The following is a 17,936-nucleotide window of genomic DNA, read 5'->3' as shown; positions in this document are numbered from 1 at the left end:
ATGCATCAATTAATCGAAAAGGAAAATCGAGAAATAATAGATGAATTTTGCATTCCGAACAATGTAAACTGGAATTTTATTCCTCCGTTATCCCCTCATATGAGAGGACGTTCACTATGGGAGGCCCGCGTGAAATCATGCAAATTTCACCTAAAGCGTGTTATCGGAGAAAGTCTGTTAACGTTCGAGGAATTAAGTACAGTATTAATACAGTTTGAGGCATGTTTGAATTTGCGTCCGATTTGTCAGTTGCCATCAACAGCCTTAGATCTTCAACCTCTTACACCGGGACATTTTTTAATAGGTGGTCTGTTGGTTGCTCTTCCAGACATCGACGTGACCGATGTGCCAATTAATCGATTCGATCGCTGGCAAGCGGCTCAGAGAATTGCGCAAGATTTTTGGAAACAATGGAGCAGAGAGTATTTGACCTCTCTGCAAGGTAAAACTAAATGGACTAGCGAGCGAAATAATTTGTCAATTGACGATATTGTTATGACACAAGACAATAATGCGCCACTATTGAGGTTGAAATTAGGAAAGGTCATCGAAACCCATAAAGAAACCGACAATAAAGTACGCATCGTAACTTTCAAAACAGCCAATGGAACTTGTAAGCGATCCATTAACAAATTGTGCAAACTTCCAGTATCCGATGCATCCGTGCATCCACGTCCATTATAAAATTGTAAGGATTAATTGTTATTAATAGTCGGCGGGATGTTGAGACTTAAACTATTAACTGTGACCTTTGAGATCACGCGCTATGTAAGTGCGAGCTATTTCCCAACAAGGTGGGAGAATTTTCGGACGCAAAGAATTTACCAATCCTTGAAGCCAGTATGCGTTGAACGTCGTTTGAATAAACAAGTCTAATATTCTGAGCCACTACCAAGCAATCGTATCATAAATTATAAGTTATGTGACACGGAGAAATCCTAAATTTTATAAATCTATTAACTATTGTATTATAAAGAAAATTTATGTAATTTGATTAGCCGTGCGGCAAATCGTCATTCGCCTCTAAATAAATTTAAATCTTTTCAAACCAGCAAAATTATACGTGTGCAAGAATTTCTCTTCTTTAATTGATAGGAGATATTGAGTGCGCGCAAAGAATTAACGTCTAACAATAGCAAAATAAAAAGATTAATTGTGTTGGTACTTTTTTCAATGTCGTTTTTTCAATTTTTATTTTTTAAAATAATTATACTTTTTAAACACTACTCGAAATCCTTTTTATCCTAATTATAGATATATTTTTTACTTTTTTAAAACTGACGGGTTTTTTAAATTTGTTAAAAATTGACGAAAATACGACAAATAATTAAAAAATTGTTTTTACAATTTTTTTAACCTTTATTTTGTTTAAATTAATATTTACAAAATAAAACCGTATTCCTCTAAGAATAACATATACAAACAATAGATCGACTTTATGCTCTCATTATATAATATAATATTAAAATGTGTAGACTAGCCACACAATTTATTTACCTTTTTATTAATTTTAAAGAAAATAAAAAGGGTAAAGAAGAATAACGTTATATTGTAGTATATACATATACATATATTATTTATTATACGTTACAAATGATTATATTATTATATTATTATCATTTATTATTATATAATCCTTGCCTTTTGGCTTCGGATGGTCTCCGATTACATCTCTCATATTATCCTCTAAGAATAACATAAAATTCAATACAGAATAAAATTAACGCTTTGCACTTGAAAACATAATGACAATATAATGCATAACACAACATAATAAAATGTAACATGGTAAAACATAAAGAAACCTAATGGCTTATCGACTAAAAAGCATAAAGCCTTGTGAACTCAAAACTCAAAACTTGAAATTAAAAAAGGACATTACTCTCAACATTTGTTACCAATTTCTTCTCTCTCACTTCCAACAAACGATTTTAATTTTATTAATTTTTAAAAGTCCATTTATACCTTCTTTTAATTCAAGTTTGCTTTTGTGGAAAATGTGTGTGTGTGTGTGTGTGTGTGTGTGTGTGTACGTGTGTGCGTGTTTCAATTAAAATACTTGTTTTTTTAAAACTGTTTATATTGTATATATTATAAACTATTTTTCTTAAAAATAATTATAAAAAGCTATTTAAAAAAATATTTAAAAGTATTTAAAAAGTAAGGTTATATTGTCCAGCTTCAGTGAGTTTTAAATCATTAAAAAAATACTTGTGATATATAGTGCAATTATCTGACACGTTTTTTAAACTTTACATATTTTCAAATAATTATTTGTTTATTAAAAAAAAGTAAACATAAATTAATTATTTATATTTTATAGTAACTATAAACAATTATTATTACTATGAAATATAATGTATTTATACTTATTTTTTTTTAATAAATAAACAAATAACTATTTGAAGATATGTAAAAGTATTTAAAAAACCGTGTCAGATGATTGTACTATACCATGAGTACCTTTATAATGATTTAAAACTCATTTTGAAGCTCGAAAATATAACCTGACATTTCAAATACTTTTAAACATTTTTTTAAATAGTCCTTTAGAATCATTTATTTTAAAAAAGTTGATAATATATGCAATATAAATATTTTTTAATGTCCAGAATCTTAATTTTATCAAATTTTTCAAAAATTAAAGCATAAAATTGTCACAATTGTCACAATATTGTCACATGAGTACCGTCGACATAATGTACTTGAACTACATTTCGAGTTACCTTAAATATTATACTTTTTTATTAATCTTAAAACTTTTGATAAATTTGACTTACTACAATAAAATATAAATTATAATGCAACTTTTTTAAAATACCTTACGCAAACCATAATCTTCATCCGTAATTGGTATATTCAACGGTTGTGTAGGTTTTAACAAGGTTATAGGAGAATTAATGGGTGGCAGAGAGAGAGAGAGAGAGAGAGAGAGGAGAGAAGCGAGAGATAGAGCGAGAGAGAGCAGAGAGATAATCTCAGAGCAGAGCGAGAGAGAGAGAGAGAGAGAGACGATAGCGACGCGCTAGCGCGGAGAGAGCGCGATGCGAGCGACGGCGATCGCGCGCTCGAGAGAGCGAGCGCGCTCCGCGCTCGCGCGCGCGCTCGCGCAGCGGCGATCGACCGGCTTCCCTCACCCCGTCCCGTGTGTCCGCGTCCACTCTTGCCCACTCTGCCCCCTCTCATTACTCTCCTGCTCATCTCCTTCCGTCCTTCGCTCGCGGTCCCTGGCGACTGAGGGAGCGTGAGATAGAGAAGGGCATTAAATATGATAAAGTCTGTGAGAGTAATATTACCAGAAGAAGAATAAGTGCAATGTTCAATATAAAAATGCTAAGTGGCGCGCGCGAAGCGCGCGCAATGTTGTGTCCTATCTAAAAAAGGAGATGTTAAATCAAATCGAATTTATTGTTGCCGCTTTTCCGAGATGCTGATTGGCTGTCTTGCTATCTCGTTGTTAAGTGCGTTGTGACTTTCTTCACTTCGTGTCATTTCCAGCTGTCAAACTACTTCGTGTCATTTTCAGCTGTCAAACTGTCACTTTTGATAGTTGATTGAAATAATTACAAAAAATCAGGGAAAAAGAAAAAAGAGCCAAATAAAAAAGAGAGAGAGAGAGAGAGAGAGAGAGAGAGAGAGAGAGAGAGAGAGAGAGAGAGAGAGAGAGAGAGAGAGTGAGTGAAGGGGGGGGGGGAGAAGTAAGAATCCTTTCTAAAAAAGGGCATGGCATCGATACTCGCATCTCTCGAAGTATTGTTGTCGCTTTTCCGCGATGCCGATTAAACGTGTGTGAAGTTAGCATCTCAAAGTTTAGCATCTCATAAAAATACTGCAGAATTACTTGCATCCAGCATAGTTCTACAGTTCTTGATAGGTATCAACAATAGTTCCGTTGAATTATCTATTTTAATTAAAATTTTATAAATGAGATGCTAACTTCCAAAATCACATAATAGCATCTCACCGTATTTCGAATATACGACCACAGAGAAGACTAAATCTATAGAGTCCTATCATTTAGAGACGTTCTATCAATAGTTCTGATGATTAAATTAATGAAAAAATAATTTTTTGTTACAAAACATACGTATATATGCGTGTACGTCTGCGCACGTGGATTTGGTGTAACTGGCATCTCAGATAGACAAAATTAATTAATTTAAAAATTTTAAAAGTATTTTTCAACAACTATCTAGATGGGAAACTTATATTTATAGGTCTAGACATGAGATACTGGTTGAATATTGATAGTTCTGTTTTTTTTAACGCAGTTCCCATATAGATACGGACGCGTACAATAGTTTTTAAAAAAGTTATGCTGTTATAATTAATAAAAACATTTTTTAAACAATTATTTTGCCCGGAAAACTTGAATTTTGAAGGCTGGACGTGAAGAGCTAATCGAATATCAACAGATTCATTTATTTTAACGCAGTTTTCATATAGTTCCGGACGCGTCCAATAATTTTCTAAAGAGTTCCAGTGATATAATTAATTAGAACATTTTTTAAACAATTATTTTTCCCGAAAAACTTGAATTTCTAAGGCTACACGTCAAGTGCTAATCGAATATCGACAGATCTATTTATTATAACGTAATTCTCATATAGTTAGGGACGCGTACAATATGTTTCTATAAAGTTCAGGTGATATAATTAATTAGAACATTTTTTAAACAATTATTTTGCCTGAAAAACTTGAATTTTAGGGCTAGACGTGAAATGTTAATTGAATATCGACAGATCTATTTATTTTAACGTAATTCTCATATAGTTCGGGACGCGTACAATATGTTTCTATAAAGTTCAGGTGATATAATTAATTAAAACATTTTTTAAACAATTATTTTGCCCAAAAAACTTGAATTTCTAAGGCTACACGTCAAGTGCTAATCGAATATCGACAGATCTATTTATTTTAACGTAATTTGCATATAGTTCGGGACGCGTATAATATGTTTCTATAAAGTTCAGGTGATATAATTAATTAAAACATTTTTTAAACAATTATTTTGCTTGAAAAACTTGAATTTTTAAGGCTTGACGTAAAGTGCTAGTCGAATATCGACAGATCTATTTATTTGAACGCAATTCTCATATAGTTCGGGACGCGTACAATATGTTTCTATAAAGTTCAGGTGATATAATTAATTAAAACATTTTTTAAACAATTATTTTACCCGAAAAACTTGAATTTTGAAAGCTGGACGTGAAGTGCTTATTGAATATCGACAGATCTATTTATTATAACGTAATTCTCATATAGTTAGGGACGCGTACAATATGTTTCTATAAAGTTCAGGTGATATAATTAATTAGAACATTTTTTAAACAATTATTTTGCCTGAAAAACTTGAATTTTAGGGCTAGACGTGAAATGTTAATTGAATATCGACAGATCTATTTATTTTAACGTAATTCTCATATAGTTCGGGACGCGTACAATATGTTTCTATAAAGTTCAGGTGATATAATTAATTAAAACATTTTTTAAACAATTATTTTGCCCAAAAAACTTGAATTTCTAAGGCTACACGTCAAGTGCTAATCGAATATCGACAGATCTATTTATTTTAACGTAATTTGCATATAGTTCGGGACGCGTATAATATGTTTCTATAAAGTTCAGGTGATATAATTAATTAAAACATTTTTTAAACAATTATTTTGCTTGAAAAACTTGAATTTTTAAGGCTTGACGTAAAGTGCTAGTCGAATATCGACAGATCTATTTATTTGAACGCAATTCTCATATAGTTCGGGACGCGTACAATATGTTTCTATAAAGTTCAGGTGATATAATTAATTAAAACATTTTTTAAACAATTATTTTACCCGAAAAACTTGAATTTTGAAAGCTGGACGTGAAGTGCTTATTGAATATCGACAGATTTATTTATTTTAACGCAGTTTTCATATAGTTCCGGACGCGTACAATAATTTTCTAAAGAGTTCGCCAGAAAGTGAAAGTTTTGAAAATTGATTGAAAATTAACAAGTAACATTACATATAATATATTGTAATTTTTAATTTATTTAAAGGGGATTAAGTATGGAGTGAAAGTATGTAAGAGTGATATTAAGAAACATGAAAATATAATATAATTACTAATTTGTGTTTAGAGAGTGAGAGAGGGGCGGAGGGTGGAGAGTGGGAGAGCGTGAGAGATAAAGACGAGGATTAAATAAGAAAGTAAAATGTAAGAGTAATATTGAACAATATGAAAATAATATAATTAATATCATTAATAATATAATTAGTAATTTAGAGAGGGGGAGAAGGAGCGTGAGATAGAGAAGGGCATTAAATATGATAAAGTGTGTGAGAGTAATATTACAGAAGAAAAAAAAGTGCAATGTTCAATATAAAAATGCTAAGTGGCGCGCGCGAAGCGCGCGCATTGTTGTGTTCTAGTAACATAATAAAAAGGACCTTGAAATAAAAGTAGCATAAATTTATTTTTTTTTTATTAATATGCATATAAAAATACAAATATAGAAATCCTTGTAGTAGTACGATTTAGGAAACTTGACAGGTTTTATAAAAATATAAATGTAATTTTTACAATGATTGTAAATATGTATATGCTACAAATTTAAAATATATTATAATAACCCCTTTTATAGAAAAATATAAAACTTTAGTGTAAAATTATATGCTTACATCATTATCACTATATACTACATATATAATTCTATATAAATAAATAAAAAGTTTATATTAGTTGTACTTAATTTTTTTAAATGTTGATAGCATGCACAAAACGAGCCATAATCTGTTAATTTTTTGTCTACATTACTGATTTCCCATTTCCTTCATACTTTAATTACTAAATATTGTTTATATTAAATAAAACTATAAAACATTGAAGAGGTATAAGGCGACCGGTACACATTCAGCAACTCTCCCCTAGTAACAATATGTAAAAATATGTAAAGTCTATTTTACAATAAACGCAATTGCAGATCGCGGATGCGGTAACCTATTAGAAGTGTCAGTGTATGTTAATGTAATTTTCAATTATTTCTTTTCCGCGTTTATTAAACGTAAAAGAAAAATAAAATGATAAGAAAACGCGCTAACTTCTTTAAAAACGCGTTCCAAATACGAGTCATGAAGTACAAAGTCATTATATAATATTATTAAGTCAATAATTCTTTTTTATAAATTTACACTTATATTTTTGTTTTTTAATAAATTTGTAAATGTATGTAAAAGAATCATGTGAAAACGGAAGAGTAAATAATGATAGCGTTACTATTAAATTTTCTAACATAATTGATTTATTTAAAAATTCCACGTGCCATTTTATTATTCTTTTACCTTTCTTTATTTAAGAAATCGTATGTGACGTAATACCTGTCAATATTATTGAAAAACTTATACATTCTTTTGTAAAGAAAATTGTATTTTAAATGTAACTCATTATAATACATAGTATGCTAAATTATCTACATATAATTAAATTTAATGCAATTAAAAAAGACTTAAAAAAATTAAACAAATATGTATTTTTATTATTTATTATATATTTTAGACGTCAAAAAAGAACAAAATAATAAGAAAACACGCTAACATCTTTACCCACATAGTACGTAATATTACTGATTGTGAGATAATATTATTGTGATATTACTGTAATTTTACGTGCTACATGAGTAGAAACGCGTTCGAAATACGGGTCATAAAGTACAAAACCATTACTTTATTAAGTCAATAATGCTTTTTAATAAATTTATACTTATTTTTACGTTCTAATAAATTTGTAGATATATGTAAAAGAATTATGCGAAAACGGAAGAGCAAAGAATGATGACGTCACTATTGAATATCTTAACATATTTGATTTTATTTAAAAATTCCACGTGCCATTTTATTAGTCTTTGACCTTTTCTTATTTAGAAAATCTTATTTGACATAATACGTATCAATATTACTGAAAAATTTACATATTCTTTTGTGAAGAAAATTGCATTTCAAAAGTAATTAATTAATACATCAAATCATCTACATATAATTAAACTCAATGACAAAAAAGACTCCAGGAAAGTCAAACGTATGTTTTCTCATTATTTATTATACATATAACGTAATGTATGCATTACTCAGATTTATATAGAAATTATAATTTTAACTCAAAACTTAAACTCTAAAATTATAAAACTAAGATTTCAAATTATAAATGATGTCTTTCCGTTGATTGCATCTGACACTTTTACGTTCTTGAAAATTATTACATGATTACCTTCCATGTAATATAGTTTTACCACATTCTCAGTTACCTTAAATAATTGTATATGTTACGTCCGGGAAACTTCACGTTTTTATTATCCGCTGACCTTTTAGAAATAAATAAATTAGACAAAACATTCTGGGACTTATTTTCGGTCGACGGGTCGCGGAGCCAAAAAACTCTGCGCTACGAAAGTATCTGGTTCTCATAATCAAAAAGAGCCAGACATTATCCATACAGCACAAAAGCTTTCAGCAACATTGCTGCAACGATACAATATTACCAGTTGCAATGTAATATTGCAGAAGCGTTTTAGAAACATGCAATATCAATATGACGCCGAAATGTTCCAGTAATGTTGCAAAAATATTATAATATTCGGAAAATATACATATTAAAAAATAAACATCAAGTGTTCCAATGTACGTGTAACTTCGTGTAAGAAGACATTTGTGACATTTTTAAATAGTTTTGTGAGATTTAAATATTTGGATTTGTGTGCAATATTTATACCAAAGATTGTAACCTTTTTGAGATTTATAATAGAACGGTAAATTAAACAATTTTTTTTTAAATTGTTGTTCAATTTACTGTTCTATAATAAAACTCAAAAAGTGCAATTTATCGACTATAAATATTAATGCTAAGAAATTTATATATATGTATTCATTAATATTATTGCTTCTGACAATAACTAAGATAATGCTACTTAATAAAAATAATGCTGCTTAGATGATAGAATATTGTGTAAATTTTTGTTTTTATATAAAATGTAATAATAATTTTCTATTATGCTTCTAATACATTTTAGATTTTAATAGGTAGACTTTAGGAATATATAAAAATATTCAAAAATAATAAAAAAAAAATTATTGTAATTCCGTAAATTCACACAATTTTTTATCCAAATTTTGGATGCAAAAAGATTATAAAGTTACACAAATTGCAACAAATTTCTTTTTATTTCTCTTGTTTTTATATATTCTCAAAGTTTATCTACTAAATTTGAAACGTTATGCATCAAATACATTGCACCGTAACATGACAATAGTTTTACATTGTACTATTTCTCAAGGCGGACATTTCAGCGTTGCCGCAAGCATGCAGTAACATTGCAGAAACATTTCGCAACGTCCATGGAATATTACAATATTTCATTGTAAGGTTTTTGCAACGTTTTTGTAATCTTTGATGCTGTATGAGAAAGAATCACTGAGAGCGATCAACTGAACAGCTTATGCGCATCATGTGTAAAACGGAACATACCCATAGTCAATGGTCCATGCAGTGTTGTTTTCGGTGATGTTTTCTTGCGCTTGCGCATTGAATCAATGGAAGTATCTATCTTATATGAGAAAGGGTGCTTTTAGAGCCCTATTCTATATCAATGTCAGTATTGTTATATATTACTAATTGTACAAGTAAATGTAATAAAAAAATTATACAACAATGTAACGTACGCTATCAAAAATTATTATTAAAAGTTACAGAATAGGTACGTTACTTCTCCGTCCATAAGCGTATTGTTATAGATACGTTATTGAATTTTATTATGACTGCATTGCGCATGAGCAAAAAAGCGGCACCGAGAACAACTGGGTTCATTCCGTCCATCGGTCCCTGTTGTAACTTGTGCTAGAGTTTCAAAAAGCGGCACCGAGAACAACTGGGTTTATTCCGTCCATTGGTCCCTGTTGTAACTTGTGCTAGAGTTTCACTGTGTATGAGACAAGTAACAAGGTAACAAGTATTATTAGAGCGTGTTACTTCGTCCTGTTCAAGACGGAAATCAACGGAAATCCATAAGTGATCTCTAAGGGCAGCAGAAGAAGGAGAAGTAACAAGTAAAGATAATAATACACATGCATTTGATTAAATATATTAATTTCATTTTCTCTTAGTTCCATAAACAATTACAATTAAGTTATTCACTTAAAAAATAATAGATATTGTTAGTGAAAGTGTATATATTGTCCTATATTACAACACCTGTATAACTTCTATACACTTACCATCGTGCTTTCGGTTTGTGTTTAATTTGATTCATATAATTATAATTTCTTTATTTAATTATAATGTAAAATAAAATACGTTTAAATACATTTTAAACAGGATATTTTATATATTAAAAATTAATGTTTTTATACACTGAAAAAAAAGTAATATATTCAATAAGATATGTTATTGCGGGCTGCCAATTACAGATATACTCAATACAATAATATATGCTATTGCAGTATCAACATTGTACTTGCATTAATAGCAAATATTGTATTGAGTATTTTATGTAGTTGGCAGCCCGCAATCACATATGTTATTGGCTATATTACATTTTTTTTCTGTGTACATAGATAATTTACATTCTTCATAATTAATTGAATAGCTAAAATGAGTAAGCGAGAAAAAAGAGGACCTTATAAAAAATATTTAATTGATAATAATATACCAATTTCTATAGCAACTTTACGATATCGTCGTTTGGCAGAAGAAAAGAAAAAAAGTAATTAATAATAATCAAAAACATTGAAAGTAATTTTTTATTTTACAACTATACATTTAAAAGTATGTAAATGTTTTACTGTTTTAAAATTTAAAGGATAATGCAGCGACAAATAAGGTAGAATCAAATTCATCTGAAAATAACAATAATCACTCTTGTACACTTAACTTTTTAGAGGAAATGGATCATGAATCTCAAACTTCTTCTGATTTTGAATATTCCAATACATCACAAGATGTAGAAAGCTGCAGTGATATCGAAATTTTAAATTACAATATTGATGGAACTGATGATGAATGTATGGAATATATTGTTGATTCTGAAACAGATAAAACAATAGATGATAGTGTTAACTCTATTGATGGAGATGAAATATTTTACAATGAAAATAATTTTAATGATTCCGAAAATGAGATAGAAATTGAAGAAAAGGTAATAAATAATATTATTTGTACTCTTTGAATATAAAAATGTGAAAGCTAAATATGTTTTGTATCTAACTAGTTTAAATGTTTGCTATCTAGTCAAAAAACAAAATAGTATTGTACATTTCTTTAAGACAAATTTAAAATAAATTAAAACACTATAAGGAAATAAGCATAACAGGATCGTGATATAAGATTTTAATAATCATTTTATTGGATTAAAGAAATATTGAACATGTGGTAAAATTACTTTCTAATAAAATTATTTCTTTAAATTTACAGAGGCACTTAACTTTATATGATGGTTGTGACATTTTTAATAAGGGAAGTGAATTGTTAATAATAGCTTATGCTTTAAGGCATAATTCAACTGATAAAGCCTTAGAAGATCAGTTAAAGTTAATCGAAACTGTTATCTTCCTCACAGCGAACATCGATCTAAATATCACTTTTTAAAATCATTCACATATCCAAAGTTCTTAGAATATTACTACTGCGTAAAATGTTTTGTAATTTTAAATTTTGAAAATGAATATTCAATTTGTGATTATTGCCAAATGCAATATTCAAAATTAAATTTAAAAGAAAGTAGCCATTATTTTATTTATATACCACTAGAAGCACAGCTTAAAAATCTGGTAAATAGTGAAGTTTTTTATCAATTCCGAAAAATTGATAATGAGGAAAACGACATCGTCAACGGAAATGTTTACAAACAACTACGTGAAAGAAACGTAATTAATGATTTTGATTTAAGTATTACATGGAATACTAATGGAGTTTCCCTACACAAATGTTCTAAGTGTAGTATGTGGCCACTTCAAGTTTGTATTAATGAATTACCTTACCGAGTAAGGAGAAAAAACATGATTCTCTGTGGTTTATTTTATAACGAAACGAAGCCAATTATGAATATTTTTTTGGAATCTTTCGTTAAAGAGCTTTTAAGTTTATGTGAAAATGGTTTTAATAGTACGACAATATATCATGAAGAACCAATAAATATTAAGGTGCATACAATATTATGCTCTGTTGATTCAGTCGCAAGACCATTAATACAAAATATAAAGCAGTACAATGGAGCTTATGGTTGTTTGTACTGTTTTCACATAGGTGAAAGAATCAATGTAGGAAGAGGGTTTGCTCGTGTTTATCGGTATAAAAAAAATATTGAAACTCGATCAAAGGATATGCATGATAAATTAGTCAAAGAAGCTGTCGAAAATAATATTATAAAGAAAGGTGTAAAAGGACCATCTATAATGTCTTTACTTCCATACCATGATATAATTCACGCATATCCTCCAGAATATATGCATGCTTGCATATTAGGAGTAGGTAAATTATTTGGAAGTGAATGGTTCAACAGTAAGAATAGTAACGAGCAATGGTATATGGGTAGAAAATGTAAAGAATTTGATGATAAAATGTTAACTATCAAACCACCTTGTGAAGTAACAAGGACGCCACAATCAATATTAAATTATACAAATTATAAAGCTAATGATTGGAAGAATTTTATTTTATATTATTCATTACCTTGCTTAAGCAATTTAATGAAACAAGAATATATAAAGCACTGGTTTCTTTTCATATATGGCCTTAGCATATTTTTAAAAACAACAATTACAGAAGAAGAATTTCAACTAGCTGAAACGGCATTACATAGTTTTGTGAAAAACACTGAAATGTTGTATGGAAAGACATTTATGAAATACAATGTGCATTTACTTCTACACTTACCTTTATTTATAAAGAACTATGGTAGTCTTTGGGCGTGGTCCGCCTTCCCATTTGAACATTACAATGGCGTACTAAAGCAATTATATCATGGAACACAATTCATACCTCAACAGATATGCAAGTTATATTATCGATTAAAATACATTCAAAATCAATCCATTATTTTTAGTGATGCTAGATGTAGTACAAAAAGTAAAAACTTGTATTTAAAGTTAATGAATGAATGTAGAGTTAAAAACTGCATTGAATATGAAGATAACTTAAGAATATTTGAAAAACCGCAACGTTTGGAATTATCAGTTGTTGAAAAACTTGTTATAGAGACCACACTAGAAGAAAGAATTAATAGTTTTGCATTAAAATATTACAGATTTATTTATAAAAATATTCTGTACCATTCATATGATTATAGACGTTTACTGAAGAGAAATAATAGCTGTATCTTAGCTGACACCAATCTATTATTAATTGTTGCACTTATAAAAGTAAAATGTTCAGTTTCAGAAGACATAAAATATGTCATATTAGGTAAAAAACTTACTCTTTTAAATGAAAATATATGTTCCAGCGCATTTTCATATATTACACAAGAAAGTACTACTCTTGTTTGTTGTAAAATTTCATCTATTGTAAGAAAATGCATAGTAGTTCCGTATGTGAGCGATAAATTATGTGTATATCCTATTGAAAATATAGTTGAAATGGATTAAATTAAAAATACAAAAGTAATTTTGAAAATAAAGTATCATAACATATCACATAGACATTATGATGTACAATTTTAATAAATAATTCTATTAAATTAAAATTTATGTTAATACACTAAAAGACATTTATTACATTTAATACATTTAATAAGACTTATATTTAAAAGTTATATTTATATAAACTTATAAAATTCTTACTATAATCTACTATTACTTTTTATAAAAAGTAAAATGTTATCATCAAGTAGGTATTTAGCTTAGTATTATTTTAATAAGTTTTATAAAAATTTAGTAAATTTTGTTACTGCATTAAGGCTATATTGTGAAGGTGTGTAAAAATACTTCTTAAAAAAGTTTTTATTGTAACAAAATTTATTAAATTTTAATTAAAAAAAATCAAAGATTCTGTTATAAACAGAAAAGTGTGTATATTTTATTTTTTACACAAGTATCAATAAATGTTATATCTAAAATGTATAGTATTGTTTCAATGCAAAGAAGAGAATTTTCATTGCCAAAGTATAAATTTATACCATTTTCAGGTTTTTTATAAGATTTTTGCATATACATATATGAAAAATGTAAAACATTTTGTAAAAATATTTTACAATTTTTACGCAGAAATGTAGCACTAATTTTACCTTCTTTGCAGATTTTTCTGTAAAATTTTACAGACGGTATATAGACAAGCGCTCACGCACGCATGCACGCGCGCACGCACACACCAACACACAAACAGGCGCAAACGTATACACAAACGCACATATGCACACAAAATACACACAATCTATATAAATTTTGCAAATAATTTTGCATCCAATTTTGCTGAAAACATTACATAAAATTCTGTAAAATATTCTGCAGAAAAATTCCGAAGGCAAAAACCTTGAACAAAAATCTGAAGTAAAACTGCAGACTATTTATGCAAAAAAATATACAATTCTTTGCAGAAATTTTACAGAAAACATTACATAAAATTCTGTAAAATATTCTGCAGAAAAATTCCAAAGGCAAAAACCTTGTATAAAAATCTGCAGCAAAACTACAAAAATTTATGCAAAAAAATATGCAATTTTTTGCAGAAATTTTGCAGAAAACAAGACATAAAATTCTGCAGAAAAATTCTGACGGCGAAAACCTTGTACAAAAATCTGCAGTAAAACTACAGAAATTTATGTAAAAAAGTATGCATTTTTTTTGTAGAAATATGTTTGCATAATTTTTTCCTACGGGTAGAGTTGATCAATATCGAAGTGAATTACGACAATCTGCAAATACATGAAATTCCCTATAAAATTTAAAACTTTGGATGCCTCGTTTTCCAAATTAAATCGCTGTTTTAATAAATGGTTTCAGAAAATTATTTCGGACTGTTTTGCCGACAGAATTGTACAATTTGTTCCAATATCCAACTTTTTATTGCATTTACAGAATTAAAAATCCTTCTTCACAATTAAAGTATAGACGATAACAATGTACGGACGTAACGATTTTATACAAAAAATAAAAAAAAATTTTTAATTGTCGCGCGTCTGACGTGGACTCGTAACAAAATATGTGCTTAATATAAAAGTTGTGCACCTAGCGTTATTCAACAAAAATTGTATAATCGTAACATAACACGTTCGTATCAATGTTATTACGGAACGATGCGTCGTAGTTGACTCAGAAATCAGACAACATTATAACATCTATTTGAATAACAGATCTATTTGATAATAAAAAAAATTATTATAAAGATAATGTTTTCAAAAATAACGGTTTGTCTACAATTACTGCGCACAAAAAATGCACAAAATCTAAATTCATCATGTGCTAAACAAAAACAGAATAATAAATGTATACTATTCAATTTTTCTTAGAATTATGGTTTATATAGTTAACCATCTAATTAATCATTTAAACGCTTCAAAGATTATAAGTAGATCGTCTCTGATAAATGTTACCATTTTGACATCATTTCCAAGATATCTAAATGTTTTCTTAAAAAAGTTCTCTTAAAGTTGAATATAATATGCTTATATAATATGCCTTACGCCTTAAATCTCATTGTAGACACCGCTTTAGACCGTGTCTAAAATACGTCTTAATGACGTCTTTATGTCCCGATTTTGGATGCGTGCTGTCTGGGAAAATAATCGTCAGATCATGACTGAACTATGACTTCAAAATGACGTCACATTGTGACGTCAATTTTAGGTCATGTAAAAAAAATGGTCATTTTGACGACATATGACCAGATATGACCATTTTGGGACGTCAAAATGACGTGGGCTTGCTACCTGGGTAGTGCTAAATAAATCGCAATTTCCATCAAATTATTAAGGTTATGGAAAAAGATAAATTTAACAATAAAATTAATAAGTAAATAAATTAATGCTATTTATTTTTAATATGTTTTGCAAAATTTAATTGCTTTTATAAAAAATAATATAGTTGCGTCAGTTTATAACATATAGGTATATGTAGACAATAACAAGTACCCATATCGATGAGTCAAATTGGCGTAGCAGGTAGAGTACAAGGTTCGTTATCCTATGGTCCCGGGTTCAAACCTACCAGCGGCAAGTAAGAATAAAATAAAATAATATAATTTAAATTTAATTAATTAATAAAAATTTGTCCTAAATTTAGTATGTGCTGTTGATAAAAATAATTTAAAAAAAATAAAATTTTTATTTTATTTTATTTTTCTTTGTAACTGGTGTGTGATGGTTAGATAACGGTAAAGGTAATTATAACATGTTATATTGCTGAGTCGGAAATTGTAACTTACGTGTAAGTTACGTGTAATTTTAGAGTAACCTGTTATATTCGTTACATTGCTGTTACACTGCTAGTATACTACTGTGTTCACTGGAAAATATCTTTTTTTTACGGCTTGTAATTGTAATTTGACGATTATAGTCTTATTCCTCAATCTATTCCAAACACCATTCATTTATACGTATAAGCTACATAACTTGTATTTTGAAGCAAATATTTTTATAAACAAATAAACTTTAAAACATTTTTTGCATTTTTGGTTTTTATCTAATTGTCCCTGGTTTTATTTGTGTATGTACTTTAAAACTGTAAAAGTATTATCAATTCTGTAAATTCAATTCGAAACTAAATGGTTGAACAGAATGTCAATAAAACACACGGCTTTAACATCCTCTTAAGAATGGAGAGGGACACTAGTTGGCGTCAGAACGCTATTGGTTCCCACATAGAAATGAAACCTCCAGTAGACGTCTAATGGACGTCTGCCATGGAAGTTTAAACTTCCAGTGGACGTCCATTAGACGTCCAATATAGAGCCATTAGAAATCCACAGTTCCGCACTGTGGACGTCTATTAGACCTTTAATAGAGGTCGTCAAAGAGGTCTATTAGACGTTGTGTGGATCATTAACAGAGGCTTCACGGAGCCTCGATGGATGACTTACGGACGTTTCGTGGATCATTAATAGAGGCTTCACGGAGCCTTGATGGATGATTGACAAAATAAAAATTTTAAATAAAAATTTTATTTCTTTTAAATTATTTTTATCAAGTACATACTAAATTTAGGACAAATTTTTATTAATTAATTAAATTTAAATTATATTATTTTATTTTATTCTTACTTGCCTCTGGTTTTGAACCCGGGACCTTAGGATTACAAACCTTGTACTCTATCTGCTATGCCAATTTGACTCATCGATATGGGTACTTGTTATTGTCTACATATACATATATGTTATAAACTGACGCAATTATATTATTTTTTATAAAAGCAATTAAATTTTGCAAAACATATTAAAAATAAATAACATTAATTTATTTACTTATTAATTTCATTGTTAAATTTATCTTTTTCCATAACCTTAATAATTTGATGGAAATTGCGATCTATTTAGCATTAATACTTTGAAGCGTTCAAATGATTAATTAGATAATTTTAACTATATAGATCATATATTCTAAGAAAAATTGAATAGTACATTTATTATTCTGTTTTTGTATTCAGTACATGATAAATTAAATTTTGTGCATTTTTTTGTGCGCAGTAATTGTAAACAAACCGTTATTTTTGAAAACATTATCTTTATGATAATTTTTCTTAATATCAAATGGATCTCTCATTCAGGATGCTATAGTGTTGTCTGATTTTTGAGTCAACTACGACGCGCATGGACGGCTCAAAAATCGGACAGCATTGTGATATCTTTTATGAGATATTAAGCTGATACCATTTAGCTGTGATATCATAAGGATAACATTTTCAAGAAACTTAAATGAAACTCTTCCATGAGATATCTCAAAGACCTCTCTTAGTAGACGTCTCTGATAAATGTTACCATTT

The 17,936-nt window shown here is 28.7% G+C and overlaps 2 protein-coding genes across 4 annotated transcripts; both read left to right on the top strand.

Moving 5' to 3' along the window:
* Positions 1-684, top strand: LOC105831720. The gene has a single exon (XM_012672068.1). It carries the CDS (start codon positions 1-3, stop codon positions 682-684), a length of 684 nt encoding a protein of 227 aa, XP_012527522.1.
* Positions 685-9,151: 8,467 nt separating this feature from the next.
* Positions 9,152-14,595, top strand: LOC118645713. Of its 3 annotated transcripts, none has more exons than XM_036287396.1 (3): positions 9,152-10,076; positions 10,908-11,164; positions 11,440-14,595. In XM_036287396.1, exon 3 carries the CDS (start codon positions 11,715-11,717, stop codon positions 13,608-13,610), a length of 1,896 nt encoding a protein of 631 aa, XP_036143289.1. In that variant the 5' UTR covers positions 9,152-10,076; positions 10,908-11,164; positions 11,440-11,714; the 3' UTR covers positions 13,611-14,595. The 3 variants fall into 3 exon arrangements, with proteins under 3 accessions (XP_036143289.1, XP_036143290.1, XP_036143291.1); XM_036287397.1 differs by lacking the exon at positions 9,152-10,076 and adding an exon at positions 10,516-10,732; XM_036287398.1 differs by lacking the exon at positions 9,152-10,076 and adding an exon at positions 10,516-10,732 and having other exon boundaries at positions 11,440-12,058.
* Positions 14,596-17,936: the final 3,341 nt, after the last annotated feature.

Source organism: Monomorium pharaonis, chromosome 5 (assembly GCF_013373865.1).
Source record: "Monomorium pharaonis isolate MP-MQ-018 chromosome 5, ASM1337386v2, whole genome shotgun sequence".
Lineage (NCBI taxonomy): Eukaryota > Metazoa > Arthropoda > Insecta > Hymenoptera > Formicidae > Monomorium > Monomorium pharaonis.
Note: the sequence above shows the minus strand (reverse complement) of the source record. Positions and strands in the feature narration are given on the sequence as shown.

Excerpts from the sequence above, each read along its gene's own strand:
- LOC105831720 (XM_012672068.1), top strand. The coding sequence starts at position 1 with ATGCATCAATTAATCGAAAAGGAAAATCGAGAAATAATAGATGAATTT.
- LOC118645713 (XM_036287396.1), top strand. The coding sequence starts at position 11,715 with ATGCAATATTCAAAATTAAATTTAAAAGAAAGTAGCCATTATTTTATT.